At 40.3% G+C, this 16,438-nt stretch overlaps 1 protein-coding gene and 1 pseudogene across 10 annotated transcripts in view; one reads left to right on the plus strand and one right to left on the minus strand.

The window, feature by feature from the left end:
* Positions 1 to 16,223, plus strand: part of STOX2 (storkhead box 2) — a 195,298-nt gene extending 179,075 nt beyond the window's left edge. For 8 of the 10 annotated variants that reach the window (XM_039882623.1, XM_039882629.1, XM_039882626.1 and 5 more), the window contains 3 exons: positions 366 to 518; positions 7,188 to 9,453; positions 14,781 to 16,223. In XM_039882623.1, coding sequence (XP_039738557.1) covers positions 366 to 518; positions 7,188 to 9,453; positions 14,781 to 14,976 — 2,615 coding nt within the window. In that variant the 3' untranslated portion in view covers positions 14,977 to 16,223. Of the gene's footprint in view, positions 1 to 365; positions 519 to 7,187; positions 9,454 to 9,613; positions 9,663 to 14,247; positions 14,366 to 14,780 lie in introns of all 10 variants that reach the window. The other 2 variants (XR_005657253.1, XM_039882624.1) reach the window with 2 other exon arrangements.
* Positions 1,377 to 1,495, minus strand: LOC120618725 (uncharacterized; annotated as a pseudogene).
* Positions 16,224 to 16,438: the final 215 nt, after the last annotated feature.

Consider the following 16,438-nt stretch of genomic DNA (forward strand, 5'->3'; position numbering starts at 1 on the left):
TTTGTCAAGATGTAAATGGCAGTTAATAAATAAATCGGCTCCACGTGAATAAAAACAGAGATCATTTTTCAAAGTCTCATTGCAAGCCTTTCAGTAGTAAATCTATTGAAGTGAGCACTCAGGTTTTAAAGGCAAGTTTTATTTGTCGAGACAACTGGAGCTTCCACTGTTCTGTGGCAGTCTTTCTATCTGATCAGAATGGGCTGTGGTTGCGTGAACAAATGTCAGTGTTTGGATTTGACTGTATTCACACTAACAGGGAGTAGGTGAGAGTCATGGGAGGGACGTGTACGTGCGAAGGTGTGTGTATGAAAAACGGCTGGGTCTTTTAATGAACCACTCACTTGAAAATTGTCTTTCTGCAGGTGATGTATCACCAATCAGTATGTCTCCCATCAGTCAATCTCAGTTTATTCCACTCGGGGAAATCCTGTGCTTGGCCATCTCAGCAATGAACTCGGCACGAAAACCTGTCACCCAAGAAGCACTGATGGAGCACCTGACCACATGTTTCCCAGGTAATAGAAAGAGAATGTAGCACCTTCCAAAAGGATGGTGTGCTTAGACTGCTCCCGGGCTATAAAATATAAAAGGACAGCTCTTCTCGTGTTTAAATCTCACAGAAAAAAAAAATCTTTGCCAAAATTGAACGGAAACATTTCTTAGTTCTGTAATTAAAAAATTAAGGCACCTGTGTTACTTCAAAAATAATTTGCCTTCTTCAGCTTTAATACTTTTTTAATTGATACCGAGAAAAAGAAATTAAATCAGAATCTACAAGGAATTCTGGTAAAACGATTTTGCCAAGATTCCATTCAACCTTTGCCACACAAACATTCTTTAAATACATAAACATCATGATTTCATAGAAGTGAGTCAGAAACAACTGAACTTTTTAGTCCTAAGGGATTAAACTACAGACAGAATAATATTAAAAATAAACATATCTTGCATGCTTATGTCATGGCCTGATGAATTTTAAGACTGTCATATTTGATACATTAGTTAAGATTTCATTTTAAAAGAATAAAATAAAATAAAATGTTTCACTTTCTCTTAACTGTTATAAAAAGAAGACAATAGCCCAGCTGCTTGTGTGAATGGTGTTTGATGCCTCCAGTGCTAGATGTTAGGAATGGTGATAAGCTAATGCATGCCCCATCTCAAGAGAGGCAGCCCACCACTCAACTCCAGGGTAGTATTCCATTCCCCCTCCTCCCAAAATGTAGGACCCTGCCAGAGTTACCAAATCTTCTCATCTTTTAAGGGAATCTAGAAATTCACCTTTTTTTTAAGGCGAGGCAACCCTTGGTTGACCTCACAGATTGCAAGGACCTTGTCGATTTACAGTCCCTTATTTATTTATTTATTTTTTATGCCTATAGAACCTGGTCTTCCTAGGTGGTCTCTCCTCCAAGTACTAACCAAGCCTGACCCTGCTTAGCTTCTGAGATCAGATGAGATCAGGCTTGTTCAGGGTAGCACAGCCATGGACTAGAAATTCGCTTTTATATGAAATATCTAGATTGCCTTAGATATTGGCAATTGTGTGCATGTACATTTTTAACACATGTATGCCAGTGACATGCAAGTCAAACACATTATTGAGCCACCAGTCCACCAGCTTGGTTGGGACTCAGCCTATACCTAGATTGAGATAGAGCTTACGTTAAAAACAAATGCTTCACATACTTTTCATCCAACTAAGAAGAGAGCTTAGTAAATACAAGCAATTGGCTACAAAAATGCTGGATAACAAACAATTACAGAGTATCAGTGGCATACAATAGTAAACATTTATGTAGCTCATGTGTTTGGATTCTCCAGGAGTCAGCTGATCCAGACTGGCCCTAGCCTGGTGGCTCTGCTCCACCTGTACCCCCATCCTTCTGTACCCCATCCTCTTTGTAAAAGGGAGCAAGCAGAGTCCTGTTCTGTTCATTGGGATGGCAGAGGCACAAGAGCCCTTTGGTCAGACCATACCTACTAGCATACCATTGGCCAAAGTGAACCTGGCCAAACTCAAAGTCAGGGTGTGGGGGAATGCACCCCACCCATGGGAAGAGGGCAGAAAGAATACTTCTAAACTAAATAGGAATCTCCCATATCGAGTCTTCCCACTTCTCCTTTTGCCCCAAAAGAACTTTATATTTCTCTCCCAATGATTTTTCCTCCTCTTTCAGTTTTCTAATTAATATGTGTGAAATTATACATACTGTTTAAAAACTCTAACGTGAACCCACCCTTGCTACCTATAAAATATCTTAAGTTTTGTAACATTTTATTATCTCTGAATGTTCTTGATTGTCTGATTATTTGTCTTGTTTTGTTAACTGCCAGGCAAACCTTTTTCCTTTTAGTAGTAAGGTAAGAGAGAGAGTCAAGTTTCAAGCCCTGTTTGGATGTAAAGCTTATTTTTGTTCTTTAAGCTTTCAAAATCCAAATTCATGATAAACTTTGGGAGTAGGATCTGGAAGCGATGGAACATGTAAATGTTAAAAATATCCACCACAACCATATTTCTTTCTGGTGATCTCTACAAATTTCTAGTGAAACCCTAGATTTCATAGACAATTAAAAATGTCAGTCATTATACTAGGACTTACTAATAAAATAATAATCATCAGTATCAGTGACTTTCAGTTAAAGCTTTGAAAATACACTGGTAGAAGTATGGAAAATTGATTGAACAGGGAATGTTTCTAGTTTATTTTTTCAAATTAAACATTTGATTGATATACTTGCAAATCTAAGACATAAAAATTTTAGATGTAAATTCTCTATGGAAACTTTCTCATGCCTTCATTTGGAATGATCAGAGAGCTTATTAATGATTCTTATGGAATGATTGATTACATTGTAGTCATGATTCTATATAGTTTTGAAGATCATCGCTTGGAAGGCCTACAATCAGCGAGATCTATAATATGGTTCAATTTTGGTTTTATAGTAATAGCGATTTTTATGAATTACACCTCAGTTTTCCTTTATTATAGCAGTATAGTAAACCCAATCGTGAATTTATATAAATGAGCTGTACTATTTTTTGAAAAACTGCTTTTCGTTATAATACTGATTGAAAGTATGCTGCCATGTAAGGTACACTCAATTTTAAATACGGGTTTGTAATCTAGGTTACTGCGCTGCACATCTCCAGTGGCATCATTCATGTGTGAATAGTATTTCACTTCAGGAGCTGTATTCTGTGTGAATGGTGCCTCCTGGAGGTGTTCAGCAGAAGGCCCTGGCTGTTAGTGGGGCTTAGCAGCTCTATTAAGTTGTTTTTCTCATGTGTAAGCATTATTTGCTTTATGATGGCTCTCAAGAATTGTATAGATATGGTTTGGGTTATATCATTAATTCAGTTGTAATTTGTATTTATTTTGTGCAAAAACTGTCATAAAATTTAAGAAAAATATTTGTTATTATCCCAGCCTTGAAATCATTTGCATAAAACTAAAATATTTCTCAAGAGTAGAGCCTTAGACTAAAAGGAAACCATGCAGGCCAAAAATTAAATAATTACATTAAGCACTGTATATTCAGAGTCAGTGTTAACTCTTCTGCTTTGGTCACTAAGGATGCCTTGTGAAGATGGTAACACAAACGGGTATGTTTGTCACATTCATGGGCTTTCTCCCCTTGAGAACTCCAGGCCATTTCTAATGCTCTCATATCTCACCTCCATAGTACTGGAAGGATGGAGGAACCTAAACTTCCCAGCTTACCCAGCTGTTCTAGGTTGCAACACAATGTTCTTTGAAGGTAATCTGGGTTTCCATGAGTCCTGACCTGAAGTTGAGACTACTAGTAGCTAATATTTATTGAGTGTTTGCTACGTGTCAGGCACTGTCATACATACATTAAACTTATTTAATAACCCAACAAGGGCAGGTATTATTATGATGCACATTTTGATGTTAGTAAATAGAGATTCAGAGAGGTTAAGTAAGTTGCCTAAGGTGATACCACTGTATTCATTTTCTAGAGCAGCCATAACAAAGCACAGGTGGCTTAAACAATGGAAATGTATTGTCTTACAGTCCTGGAGGCTACAAGTTCAAAATCAGTGTATCAGTAGAGTTGTTTTTTTTTTCTTCTGAAGGCTGTGAGTGACAAATCTGTTCCAGACATGTCTCTATGTCCAAATTTCCCCTTTTAAGATGGATACCAGTCATATTGGATTAGGGTCCACCTAATGATCTCATTTTAACTCGATTATCTCTATAAACACCTTATCTCCAAATAAGGTTACATTCTGCAGTACTGGGGGTTAGGACTTCAACATATTAGAATAGCAAGAGGTCCAGGGTCAGGGAGCATAATTCAACCAATAACAGCAAAAAACAGTGATGGATTTCAATCCAGCAGTCTGGCCCTGGAGCCCAAGCTTTCAGTCTCTACTGAAATTGTCATTTTTGTGAGTCAGACACGATTGGATATTGGCAATATGATTCAACCTGACCTATTTCCAAATTAGTCATGCAGCACATACGACATTTCTGTCAACGACAGACCATATATAAGACAGTGGTTTCATAAGATTATAACAGAGCTGAATTTCCTGTAAGAAGTGGAAGGATATGTGGTTTAGGAGGAATTTTTTTTTCTCTGACAGTAGCAATATCTGTGGGGCGTGGCAATAGATTCTCCCCGTTAACACCTCAATTTTTAATGCACAGATTACATCCTAGTCAGCCACTGACCTGTTTCAGCATAGAGGGGCCTGTCCCCCCCGACACTACATATTCAGAAGGTGCCACACTCCTCCCAGAGCCAGCCTGATGATGTTCAGAGTACATTGCTGTGAATTCCTTGTTGAGCATCTCAAATCCTGCACAAGGACACAGGTCCACAGGAACTATCTTAACAAGTTTTAAGTACCACTGCTACATTAGTAGAAGCTTTCTGTTGTGGTGTGGAGGCAGCCTGTCCCTGTACTTTGGAAGTGTTTTCAGGTTATAATGATGTAAAGCATTGATAAGTTTTATTTCTTTCGTCATTTCAATACCAGAGAGAGCCCTTTGTGCCAGATAAGGTCAATGGAACCAAAAACAAATTTCCAAAGTCAAAATACCGAGTCCTCAGTTCCGTACCCTCTCCATGTTAAACGCCCTCTTTTATTATGAATACCACAGACTTCCTTAATTTGACACTGCTCAAACCTACGATGGCAAAAACCACATTGCCATGACAATCCCCTGTGTTCTTTTATCTCTGCATCTTGGTTTCTTATTCCTACTGATCCTTAGGCCACATTTCACACTGTCCTGACAGTCACTGATATGGTGATCTGTGTCTTACCCAGCCAGTTTCTCCTTGTTATTTCCAGTTGGTCCAGCCCACATTCCTGTTGATACAGCAGCATCGGCAACTTCGATGTCCTATTTCTGACCCTGTCAGAAGGAGGCAAGGGGAGGGCTTGTGGGACAGTGTGTATAGAGCCTACAGCAGTGTCTAGGACTGTCTTAGGCCTTCATATTCACTCACCACTCACTCACTGACTCACCCAGAGAAAGCTTGCCAGTCCTGCAAGCTTCATTCATGGTAAGTGCCCTATACAGGTATGCCATTTTTTTTTTTAATCTTTTATACTGCATTTTTACTGTATCTTTTCTATGTTTGTATGTGCTTAGATACATAATACTTACCATTGTATTACAGTTGCCTCTAGTATTCAGTACAGTAACATGCTGTACAGTTTTGTGGTCTATGAGCAGTAGGCTGTACCATATAGCCTAGGTGTGTAGTAGGGTATACCGCCTAGGTTTGTGTAAGTGCACTCTGTGATGTTCACATAATGATGAAATCACCTAATACTGCATTTCTTAGAATATATCCACCTAGTTAAGGGATGCATGACAGTAGATCATTCAGGTCAGTCTTATATCACCCTGAATATGCCTGGCACTGAGGAATGGAGAATACCCAAGAAGTAAAGTAAACGTGCTACAGCCTGGAGAATTTATACTCTTTAAGTGGATATACTCCTGATTCTGTCTCTCAGGGTAGACAAGGCATAAACATGCACATAAAACCCTTTGAAAACAATATCAGTTACTCTTCAAAGGAGTATCTGTGATTTCCTTCTGGAATTTATATCCTAGCAAATATGGCAGCTTTGGACTCGGTGACCAGACAGATGTAGAGCATCTGAGCTTTCACTAGCATATTTATTAGGGCTCTCTGGTTATAAATTAGAAAAGCCACCTCCATCCTGCCGACTTATACCAAGGAGGAGAAAGATCTAACTAAATTTCACCAGAGCTATAATCACTTTAAAAATTGAAGGTAATGATTTCAGAATTGGAAAGTATATCATAAACAGTGGTCAGGTCCACTTGCCCTTTTTTATAATTTATAAAATTAAGTTTATTAAGTAAACAATCTTAAAAAATGAGTGTATAGAGTAGTTCAGGTATATATGGTAGCCTCTATATATTTTAGATTTGTTTTTCAATACCAAGATGGCTATTTCAACCCTATTCCCTAGTTGCTTTTATTGAAAAAGTCTTTTTTTTTGTAAATCGATGTCATGTAAAACATTTTTTATTTTCCCCCTCATTTAAAAATATTGTCTTTAATGATTCAGTTCAGTAAATGTTTGTAACAATAGTAACAACCTAACTCCATCTATCCATTTCTCTCTTCCCAGCTCTTATATATTCCCATTCTATCAATAGTAATATTCATAAGCATCATCAGAGAAAACTAGGATTCACACTAAACTTAAGGAAAGCCTTCGAATCCTGTTTATCTTGCGAACGATAATATTTTGAAGCTTAACTAATAGGATTCTGTCTTAGTCAGTTTGAGCTGCTGTAAAAAAAAAAAATCATAGATTGGGTGGCTTCAATAAGAGACATTTATTTCTCCCAGTTCTGGAGGCTCGAAGTCCAAGATCAAGGCACCTGCAGTTTGGTGTCTGATGAGGAACCTCTTACTGGTTTACAGACAGATGTACCTTCACCTTGCAGAGAGAGAGGGCTCTGGTGTCTTCTTAGAATGTCTCATCTAAACTTAATCACCTCCCAAAGGCCTCAGCTCCTCCTACCATCATATTGGGGATTGAGGCTTGAACATATGAATCTTGGGGGCACACAAACATTCAGTCCATAGCAGATTCTGAAAAATCAGGAATCAGCATGTTTCTTCTTCATTCTCATGATGTGTCCTCTTGGTTTTAGGTGTTCCCACTCCAAGCCAAGAAATTTTACGGCACACGCTGAACACGCTGGTACGGGAGAGGAAAATCTACCCCACTCCAGATGGCTATTTCATCGTGACCCCACAGACTTATTTCATAACTCCTTCTCTCATAAGAACTAACAGTAAATGGTACCATTTGGACGAGAGGATACCTGACAGGTCTCAGTGTACCTCTCCGCAACCCGGAACCATAACGCCCTCTGCCTCAGGCTGCGTCAGGGAAAGGACATTGCCCAGAAACCACTGCGACTCTTGCCACTGCTGCAGAGAAGACATGCACAGCATGCATGCGTCAACTCTGCAGAGGAAACCTGCCCGGGACTGCAAAGACCCTTACTGCCCTCCTTCCCTCTGCCAGGTGCCACCCACTGAAAAGAGTAAAAGTACTGTAAATTTTTCTTATAAGACAGAAACTCTCTCAAAGCCTAAAGATAGTGAAAAGCAGTCTAAAAAATTTGGGCTCAAGTTATTCCGGCTAAGTTTTAAAAAAGACAAGACCAAACAGCTAGCCAATTTCTCTGCCCAGTTTCCTCCTGAAGAGTGGCCCCTGCGAGACGAGGACACGCCAACTACTATCCCTCGGGAAGTGGAAATGGAAATCATTAGGCGTATTAATCCCGACTTGACCGTGGAAAACGTCATGAGGCACACTGCACTAATGAAGAAACTGGAAGAAGAAAAAGCACATAGGAGTAAAGCCGGGTCCTCTGCCCGTCACAGCGGAAGAAGTAAAAAGAGCAGGACTCATCGAAAGTCCCACGGGAAGTCTCGATCACACAGCAAGACACGGGTGTCGAAAGGAGACCCATCTGATGGTTCCCATCTGGATATCCTGGGTGACAGAGAGTACGACTTTTGCGACCCTCTCACCAGGGCCCCCAGGGAGGGCTGCTTCATCATTGAACACAAAGGGGAGAACTTCATCATGCATAGCAACACGAACGTGATCGAGCCTCATTTCCCTATGACGCCAGAATGGGATGTGTCGGGGGAACTGGCCAAAAGGAGAACTGAGATGCCTTTTCCCGAACCTTCCAGGGGGAGCTCCCACTCAAAAGTACACCGAAGCCACAGCCATACCCAGGACCGACGGTCCAGGAATGAGAGGTCTAACAAAGCCAAGGAGAGATCCAGGTCCATGGACAACTCCAAAGGCCCTCTGGGTGCTTCCTCTCTGGGGACGCCTGATGACCTGGCTGAAGGCTGTAGCCAGGATGACCAAACCCCCAGCCAGTCCTACATTGACGACAGTACTTTAAGGCCCACACAGACGGCCAGTCATCAAAGGGCTCACATTTTGTCCACAGGCTATAAAGAGGTGTGTATTCCAGAAATAGTCAGTGGCAGCAAGGAACCTTCCAGTGCTTGTAGCCTCTTGGAGCCAGGCAAACCCCCCGAGAGTTTGCCATCCTATGGTGAACTCAACTCTTGTCCAACAAAAACAGCTACAGATGACTATTTCCAGTGCAACACCTCCAGTGAGACGGTGCTCACAGCGCCATCCCCTCTGGGCAAGAATAAAGAGGACCATGACACTCTGACCCTGGCAGAAGGGGTGAAAAAGCTGCCTCTGTCCGATAGGCAGGCCCCGCATTCCTCTAGGGAACCCGTAGGGCACAAGGAGGAGTCTCCAAAAGGGCCCGGTGGGGGCCCAGCTGCGTCGGGTGCAGCAGCTGAAGGGATTGCCAATGGACGCCTCATCCAGCACCACAGCGCCGAGCCCAGCAGCCTGGACAAGAGGAAAGAGATATTCAGCAAAGACACACTGTTCAAACCTCTTCACAGCACCTTGTCTGTAAACAGCTATCATAAATCCAGCCTGTCCCTCCTCAAATCTCACCCGAAGACACCTGCCGACACACTGCCAGGCCGATGCGAGAAACTGGAGCCGTCCCTGGGGACGTCGGCGGCACAAGCCATGCCAGCTCTCCAGCGTCAGCAGGAGTCAGGGGGAAACCAAGAAGCCTCTTTTGACTATTACAATGTCTCTGATGACGATGACTCTGAGGAAGGGGCAAACAAAAACGCCGAGGAGGAGAAAAACAGAGATGACGTAGGCACCATGCAGTGGCTCCTCGAGAGGGAGAAGGAAAGAGACTTGCAGAGGAAATTTGAGAAGAACCTCACCCTCCTTGCCCCAAAAGAAACTGACAGCAGCAGCCACCCGAGAACCACCCATTCGGCACGCCTCGACAGTATGGACAGCAGCAGCATCACTGTGGACAGTGGATTCAACTCCCCACGGTAGGGAGAGGCGTCTCTGCACACACATACACCTACCGGGGTCTGGGGCTTTATGCAGATAACTGAAAAGCTTCTGACTTCACAGTCTCAGTTCTGTGAATGAGGGTTAAGAGTTGTGTGAGTTGTATTTTTAACAACCTGTTTCTGACTTCTTTTTCAGGAATTGAAACAAATGTTTCTGCAGCTGTAGAGATCACCAATCTGGACTGGTGGGTTGGCTCCTTCCCTCTAACTTGCATCAGTCCAGTCTAAGACCAGCATTTCCCAGTATTTTTTCTTCTGTGTTTATATTGCCACCGTACTGATATAGGAAGGGTTTTTTATTAAGTCATGCAAAAATAGTAACTTTTCGAGTAGACCAAATAGCCAGTGGGAGGTAGGGTAGGGCTGGGAATAAATTGATTGACTCGAGGACAGGGATCCCACTAGTGAGAATATACAGTTGACTCTTGAACAACTCAGGTTGGAACTGTTCAGGTCCAATTATATGCAGATTTTTTTTTTCGTAAATACTGTAAATATATTTTCTTTTCCTTACGATTTTCTTAATAACATTTTCTTTTCTCTACCTGACGTTATTTTAAGTATACAGTATGTAATACATAGAACATACAAAACGTGTTAATCGAATGTTTATGTTATCGAGTAAGGCTTTGGTCAACGGCGGGCTCTTAGTAGTAAAGTTTTGGGAGAGTCAAAAGTTACGCAGGTTTTCAGCTGCATGTGGGGTCAGTGCACCTAACCCCTGTGTTGTTGAAGGGTCAACTGTAAAAGCAGACCTCGAATCCTCTCTAGAAGCTTGTCACCATTTTAGTCCCGGCTTTCTGTGTGGCCCGACCCCCTTGCTCTTACACCTTCTTCTCACCACTCACCTGTCTACAGAGAAGTGGACCTTGTTCCTCTCACAGAAAGACTGGGGCCCTGTGCTCTGTTAGAGCGAAGCATGTGCCAGCACTGTTCTTTCTCTCCTGCAGCACTGATACAGCCTAATCATAGTCCCTTCTTTTTAGTAGGTGCTGGTAATTCGGCGAAGGGTTGACAGCTGAGAGTATGTAATGCCCGATGGTCATGCCCAACACACTGAAGTGGTTCAGGGCTTAAGAAAGCAAAAGAGAGTCTATGCGACTTGCTGTTTTTCTCCTTAACTCTTCCTTCTCCTCAAAGAGCAACTCGGGACCTAATTATCCTTCGCAGTTCTACTCCAGATTGGTGACTCTGAGATGCAGAAATACTATTGAGAGATTGACATTTCTCATTAGCTGTGATTCCCCAGATTTTACAATATTTATAATTTTAACAAGTATGCAGATATGATTAGGTACTTCATATATTTATTTTAATTATTAAGAATTAAAATTAGTTCTATTGTGATCATTTCACTCTATCTCTGCATAATTTTGGGACAGAGCATCCCAAAATTAGAATCGGGAGTCATTAATCTGTTTGTCCCATATTAGGTCTTTATTATTTCTTAAAGGGCGAGTTTATTATTATTAATTATTATTACTATCATTATTATTATTATTGTCACGTAACCTTTTTCCAGGTTAACACCTGTGGAACTCCAGTGTCTAAACAGACAGCAGAGCTGGTACCCTGCTTAAAGTCGATGAGAGACCAGGGTCCCAGATCTCCTCTGCCTGTCCCTGGAGGAGTTCTACAAGACCTCAGGGAACATGGCACTTGGTCTGAAAACTACTGGCCTATTAAGTGACTTTTCTAAGAAATAATTTTTGCTAAATATTTTTCTATTCCAAATCAAATCTAAACTTATTTACCTGTTGTTTTTATATATCTTTTTCTGTCTATTTTTTCTTCTACTCTCTTTTCTCCTCTTGAATTCCTAACAGTGGATACTATGTAAGCATAACTGAAGGTCTATAATCGATGGTAGAAGTCCAAAACCATCGCTTTATAGAAGGTGTGGTTTATTTGCCTGTACCTATTCTTCTACTATTTCTATTATATAGTCTCTACCCATCTAATGTTTTTCACACAACAGTTTCCAACCTGTCACATTGCCTCTTGGCCCCTGGACCTCCACAGAGGGAAAGCTGTAGTACTCCAGAGATAGTCACTAAGGAGATGCTGAGAGTAGCTTAATGATCTCTCACTCAAAAACCTACCGCCACATAATACGAAAGTTTTTTGTCTGTTAGGGGGCAAAGAAACAGAGATATTCATGAAATAGTTGAACCAGTCTCTCCACAGAATGTATTTTCTCTCTAAATTTAGGGTACAGAATATAGAATTTATGAATGGGGTTCTTTTTTGAAATAAGTTTTTTTGTATATCTATAGTAATACACTTAAGGTTAAATGCTTTGTCATGGTAGAAGGTGAAAGTTCGTTCTGAGGAGACAACCTTCACAGATCAGCTATGTGTCTGTCCAGTTACTGGGTAGAATTTTCTCTGTAGGAATACATAGATCACCCATAAATTTCATCCAGTTATACATAACAATTCTGTATTGTACGCCTTTCATATTTAATTTCCATTGGTTAGAAGCTAGATGACAAACTTATTTTCTATACCTATTTTTAAACTATAATCTCTGTACACCTCAATAAATTCACGAAGTTGCCTTTCTAATGCACGAGGATGGTCTACACAGGAGAATATTTGAGTTATAGGAAGTTTTACTCTTCAGCATGAGGAGTATTTTAGCCAAATAGCATTATCATGTTGACACCTCCACACTGTTGGTGAGGCACAGGAATCTTAAGTGGGCCATTTATTTGTGCTTTTCAGTAACTAATTCACTGAACAACTAAGACCCCACCGGGAAAAAAAAAAAGAGAGAGAGGGAGACCAAAAAAGGTGATCATCACACTCCAGCTTTCAGTGCTGACTCAGAAGTCATGTTTAACCACATTTCCTAAATTCTTCAGTCCCTTGTGCTGAGAACTAAAGGGTATTGAGAAGGAAAAAAGGTGGAAAGTTAAGCTATGCCCTAGACATGAAAAGCCTGCTATTCCAAATGTGAGGCCCCAAACTGGTTGATAAACATAATATGAAAATCTGAGGGACCAGAGGCAGCCAGGAATGTGTGTGCCTAATATACTGCGTGACATGTGCTGCTGAAGGCGTTGGGCCTCAGGAAACATGTGCACCAGGAGGATGAGCAGCAGAGCTTCTAAGTTCATTTCTTTTGCCTATAAATCCTGAAATCTTAATTTTAAGGTTGTACTCCCTTAGCACTCTTATTTAAAAAATAAGAACTTTTAAATTTGAGGAATATTTTTACTGCTAACACTCCATCTCCACTAACTTTTTCATCACATGCGAAGCCTTTCATATGAATGTCACATGCTATACTCATTGTTAGAGCAATAATGAAATATATCCTTCCGAGAAACTGGAGTACTGTATGTATTTATCACTATTAATATGTTGGCTGTGGTCAAAAGAGGCATCTTAGATGATCTATTGCAATGATATGTGTTTACAGCCTGGCACAGTGTCTGGCACACAGCAGGTACTTGATAAATGTTAAGCCCATGTCTTAAAAGCTGATTTAAAAATGGGTCCTCTAGACCTTCAGATGCATTTTCCCTTGGAAAAGATGTCATCAGCAATGTATAGATACCCAAACCAACCCAGAGTGGCCGCCTCATTCATTACATGCCAGATGTGTAACAAATAATTTACATTTGTCTAGCTTTTTAGTGTACAAATTCTTCATCGACACATATTTATTCTTCACAGTCACTCTGTGAATAGGTAAATCACATAACTCTCCCGGTTTTAGCGATGAGGAGGTCAAATACCATAAAAAGGTACTATCATGACTAAGAATGAAACTGAAAGAATGTGTCATGAAATCTCCGGAGTTCTACATGTTGATTGCCTTTCTTCCGTCTCCGCCTGACCCTGTGCCTCAGGGATAGTGCTGGCAAGCCACTGATGAGTTTTCTTAGGGAAGGTGTGAGGCAGGTAAGTAGGTTTAGCACTTTCCATCCTTTTTGTGATGATATGTTGAGTATTCTTTGGGTATGCCCAAATTTACCATAGGCGTAATAGAAGAAATTGACTTCTTTCTGAATGTATTAACCTACTGGAGGTACCCTCTACCATCAAGAAAGGTCCAGTTGTCTTTTTGGTAGTCATTGAGCAAATTTTCTTTTGAACAGTTCATTCTTGGCTCCTTGGTGAAAAGCAGACTCAAGGCCACAAGGCGAGTAGGATGAAATAATCTGTTATTAAGGGCTGCCAAGGTCTAGGGTTCAGATAAAATAGCCATCAGTTTAGGATGGTAATAAGAGGCAGCGAGGATGTCCATGATAGTACTTTGACCTGTTGACCAGCTTCAGCAGGCTTAAATCAGTTACGGGGACCAGCTATCATCAAATAACGTATAAACCTTGAATCTATCCAATAGAGTGGAGGTTTTGAGCATCATTATGGTTTCTTCAGTCTTTTTTAAGCTAGTAAGTTTCTTATTACCATTTTGAGGACCTCGAACATGAAACCTCTTCAGTTCCCATGAGTCAGGCCAAGTAATCTTATTTCTGCTGTTGCCCTACACATTTGAAATGTTGAATGTTCTAAATCCCTTGGACCAATAAAGCAGATTCCAGTATTTCTAACTAAGAAAAATTAAGAGAAATCAAAATACTGAAGTCTTTAAGTCACCTCTATCCTATAAGAATTCTTTAAAATATAAAATATTCCTACCAAAGTGGGTGGAAGGGTATGGATAAATGTAAACTTCACAAACGAATGGGAGCATGTAAGATTCCTTATCTGAAAATACAATGTTTTTAAACTAAAGTGTTAAAATTTGAAACACAGGTATGAAGGTGTTTAAAAAGAATTTCGTTCCCACCAGTGTGGCAGATTAGCCAGTGGCATGCTTGAAGAACACCAGAGTCAAAATCTGCTAATCAAAGATGAAAACAGAATCATTACGGTACAGTTATTGCATTTATTAAGAAGCAATATATCAGTGAATTTCCAGAGAGAAATGAAATCATTACATAAGTATATTTACGAGTATTCTTTTTTAAAACTAATGCGATAGGTATCCATCACATCAAATTTTGAAGAAGTTTCCTTGAATGTGAAAGGAGGGGAAAGATATTTAAAGTGCACTTAGCTGTATAAAAGCCTTTATACAATATGCTGCTAATTATTCCTGTCTGTGAAAACTTCTGGAGCCATGTTTGAGGAACATATGTGAATAATCAGTACGGGATGGTATGTATATGACATTATGAACCAACAGAGGAAATCCATTAACTACATTATTTGCTCTTCCTCTGAAACTCACTATGTAATTATTTATGTTCGAAACAAAACAAAACAAAACCTTTTTACTCTTTTAGCACTCGGGAGAGCCTGGCTTCCAACACGTCAAGCATCGTTGAAAGTAACCGCCGTCAGAACCCTACCTTGAGCCCGGCCCATGGTGGAGCTGGCCCGGCCTTCAACTTCCGAGCAAGTACGGACCCCCCAACAAACGAAGCTGAGAAATTACAGAAACCTTCCAACTGCTTGCAAGCTTCTGTTACTAGTGTGTGATAGTCGTTCTGCCTCAGATCTCCTGTCTCATTCGATACAGCCAAGTTTACGACACTGGGACTGATGTTTACATCTTTGGAAAGACAAGCATCTCAACCACAGTTTTTGTGTTTACTTAAACTGTGCTGCTAAGTAGGCTAGAGCAAAACACAAAAATCTTTCTTTCAGAGTATTGCTTTTCACATTTATGGCTCTGTAGCAACAGAATAGCAGTAGGGGTGATATGTGCACTTTTGCTTCACTAATCGTAACTGAGCACACACAGGGAAGTCTACACACTGTAAGTGTAATACGCATTTTCAATGTCATGCAGTTGCCAGTTCCAGTTTTAAATGCCACAGATGCGTGTTGCTCCCAGTCTGTGGGCAGATGGTGCCACAGAACTGATCCTTGACACTTCCAAAAAATAAAAAATAAATAAAAAAATAAGCCACCACAAAATGTCAAGTGCAAGGGCCCACCTTGAGGGAAATTAATGCCAAACTGACGAGAAGGGACCCCAGCCTTTTGTGTGTGAATTGTTTATGCACCCGTCATTTTTCACTGTGAGTTTTCGTGATGCAGTTTTGCAGGAGCCCATGGAAGTGTGTCAGAAGGGGTCATGATTGAAATACTGGGAGTGTTTCTTTTCAGGATTTTGTTTTTAGGTGTAACAGATGCTTGTCTGATTTTTAACCTTCCATAATCACAAACAGGAATATAGGCCTTTGAATCTGGAGTGGAAATAAAAGGAAGGGGGTCCCCAGCCTGGCTGGGGCACAGCACTGAGTGATGGGAGGTAATGTGGACTTTTAAAAGGTGTTAAGTCAGATATGTAAGGAAGATCATTTCCTCTTTGGGATACTTATGGCGATCCTATCTTAATATAATAGATATGATAATTAGTTTGTTTAAAAGCAAAATGTTCTTTGTGATACAAATGAAGAGTATGGCCTGAGGATGTTATTCTTTCTAATGGAAGGACATAAATCTATTTTATGTAGTTTTAAATAGAATGCCTAAATTAGGCTGTGGGAGATAATTTTTAGTGGTTATAAGAAAGAGCAAATTTAGGGAGAGTTGAACTTCAGGCCTTTTATTCCTGGGAAGATATCTATAGAAAAAAAACTTTAAAATAACTTTTGATCGGAAATAGACATGTACCCATGTAATTAACAACAGAATGTGCTCATTCTGCAAGTGTGGTATAATTCCAACTTGTACTCCCCTAAAATTTACCAGAATAACAATTATGCATTCATGAACTATGCCAGAGTAATGTTTACAGATACTTTGTAACCAATTTCAGGAGGCATTTTAAGGTGGATGTATGGTTATTAGCCCAACTTATTTCAAAATGGTTTAACATTTGGCTTTGGTTTACAATGACTTGTTGAATACAAAGAAGCCGGTCAGCAGCAAAGGAATTACATAATCAAGCTTCAACTTCTAGGAAAGAGACTTTTCAAAGTTCCCATGTTTT

Source organism: Pteropus medius, unplaced genomic scaffold (genome assembly GCF_902729225.1).
Source record: "Pteropus medius unplaced genomic scaffold, Ma_sr-lr_union100, whole genome shotgun sequence".
Lineage (NCBI taxonomy): Eukaryota > Metazoa > Chordata > Mammalia > Chiroptera > Pteropodidae > Pteropus > Pteropus medius.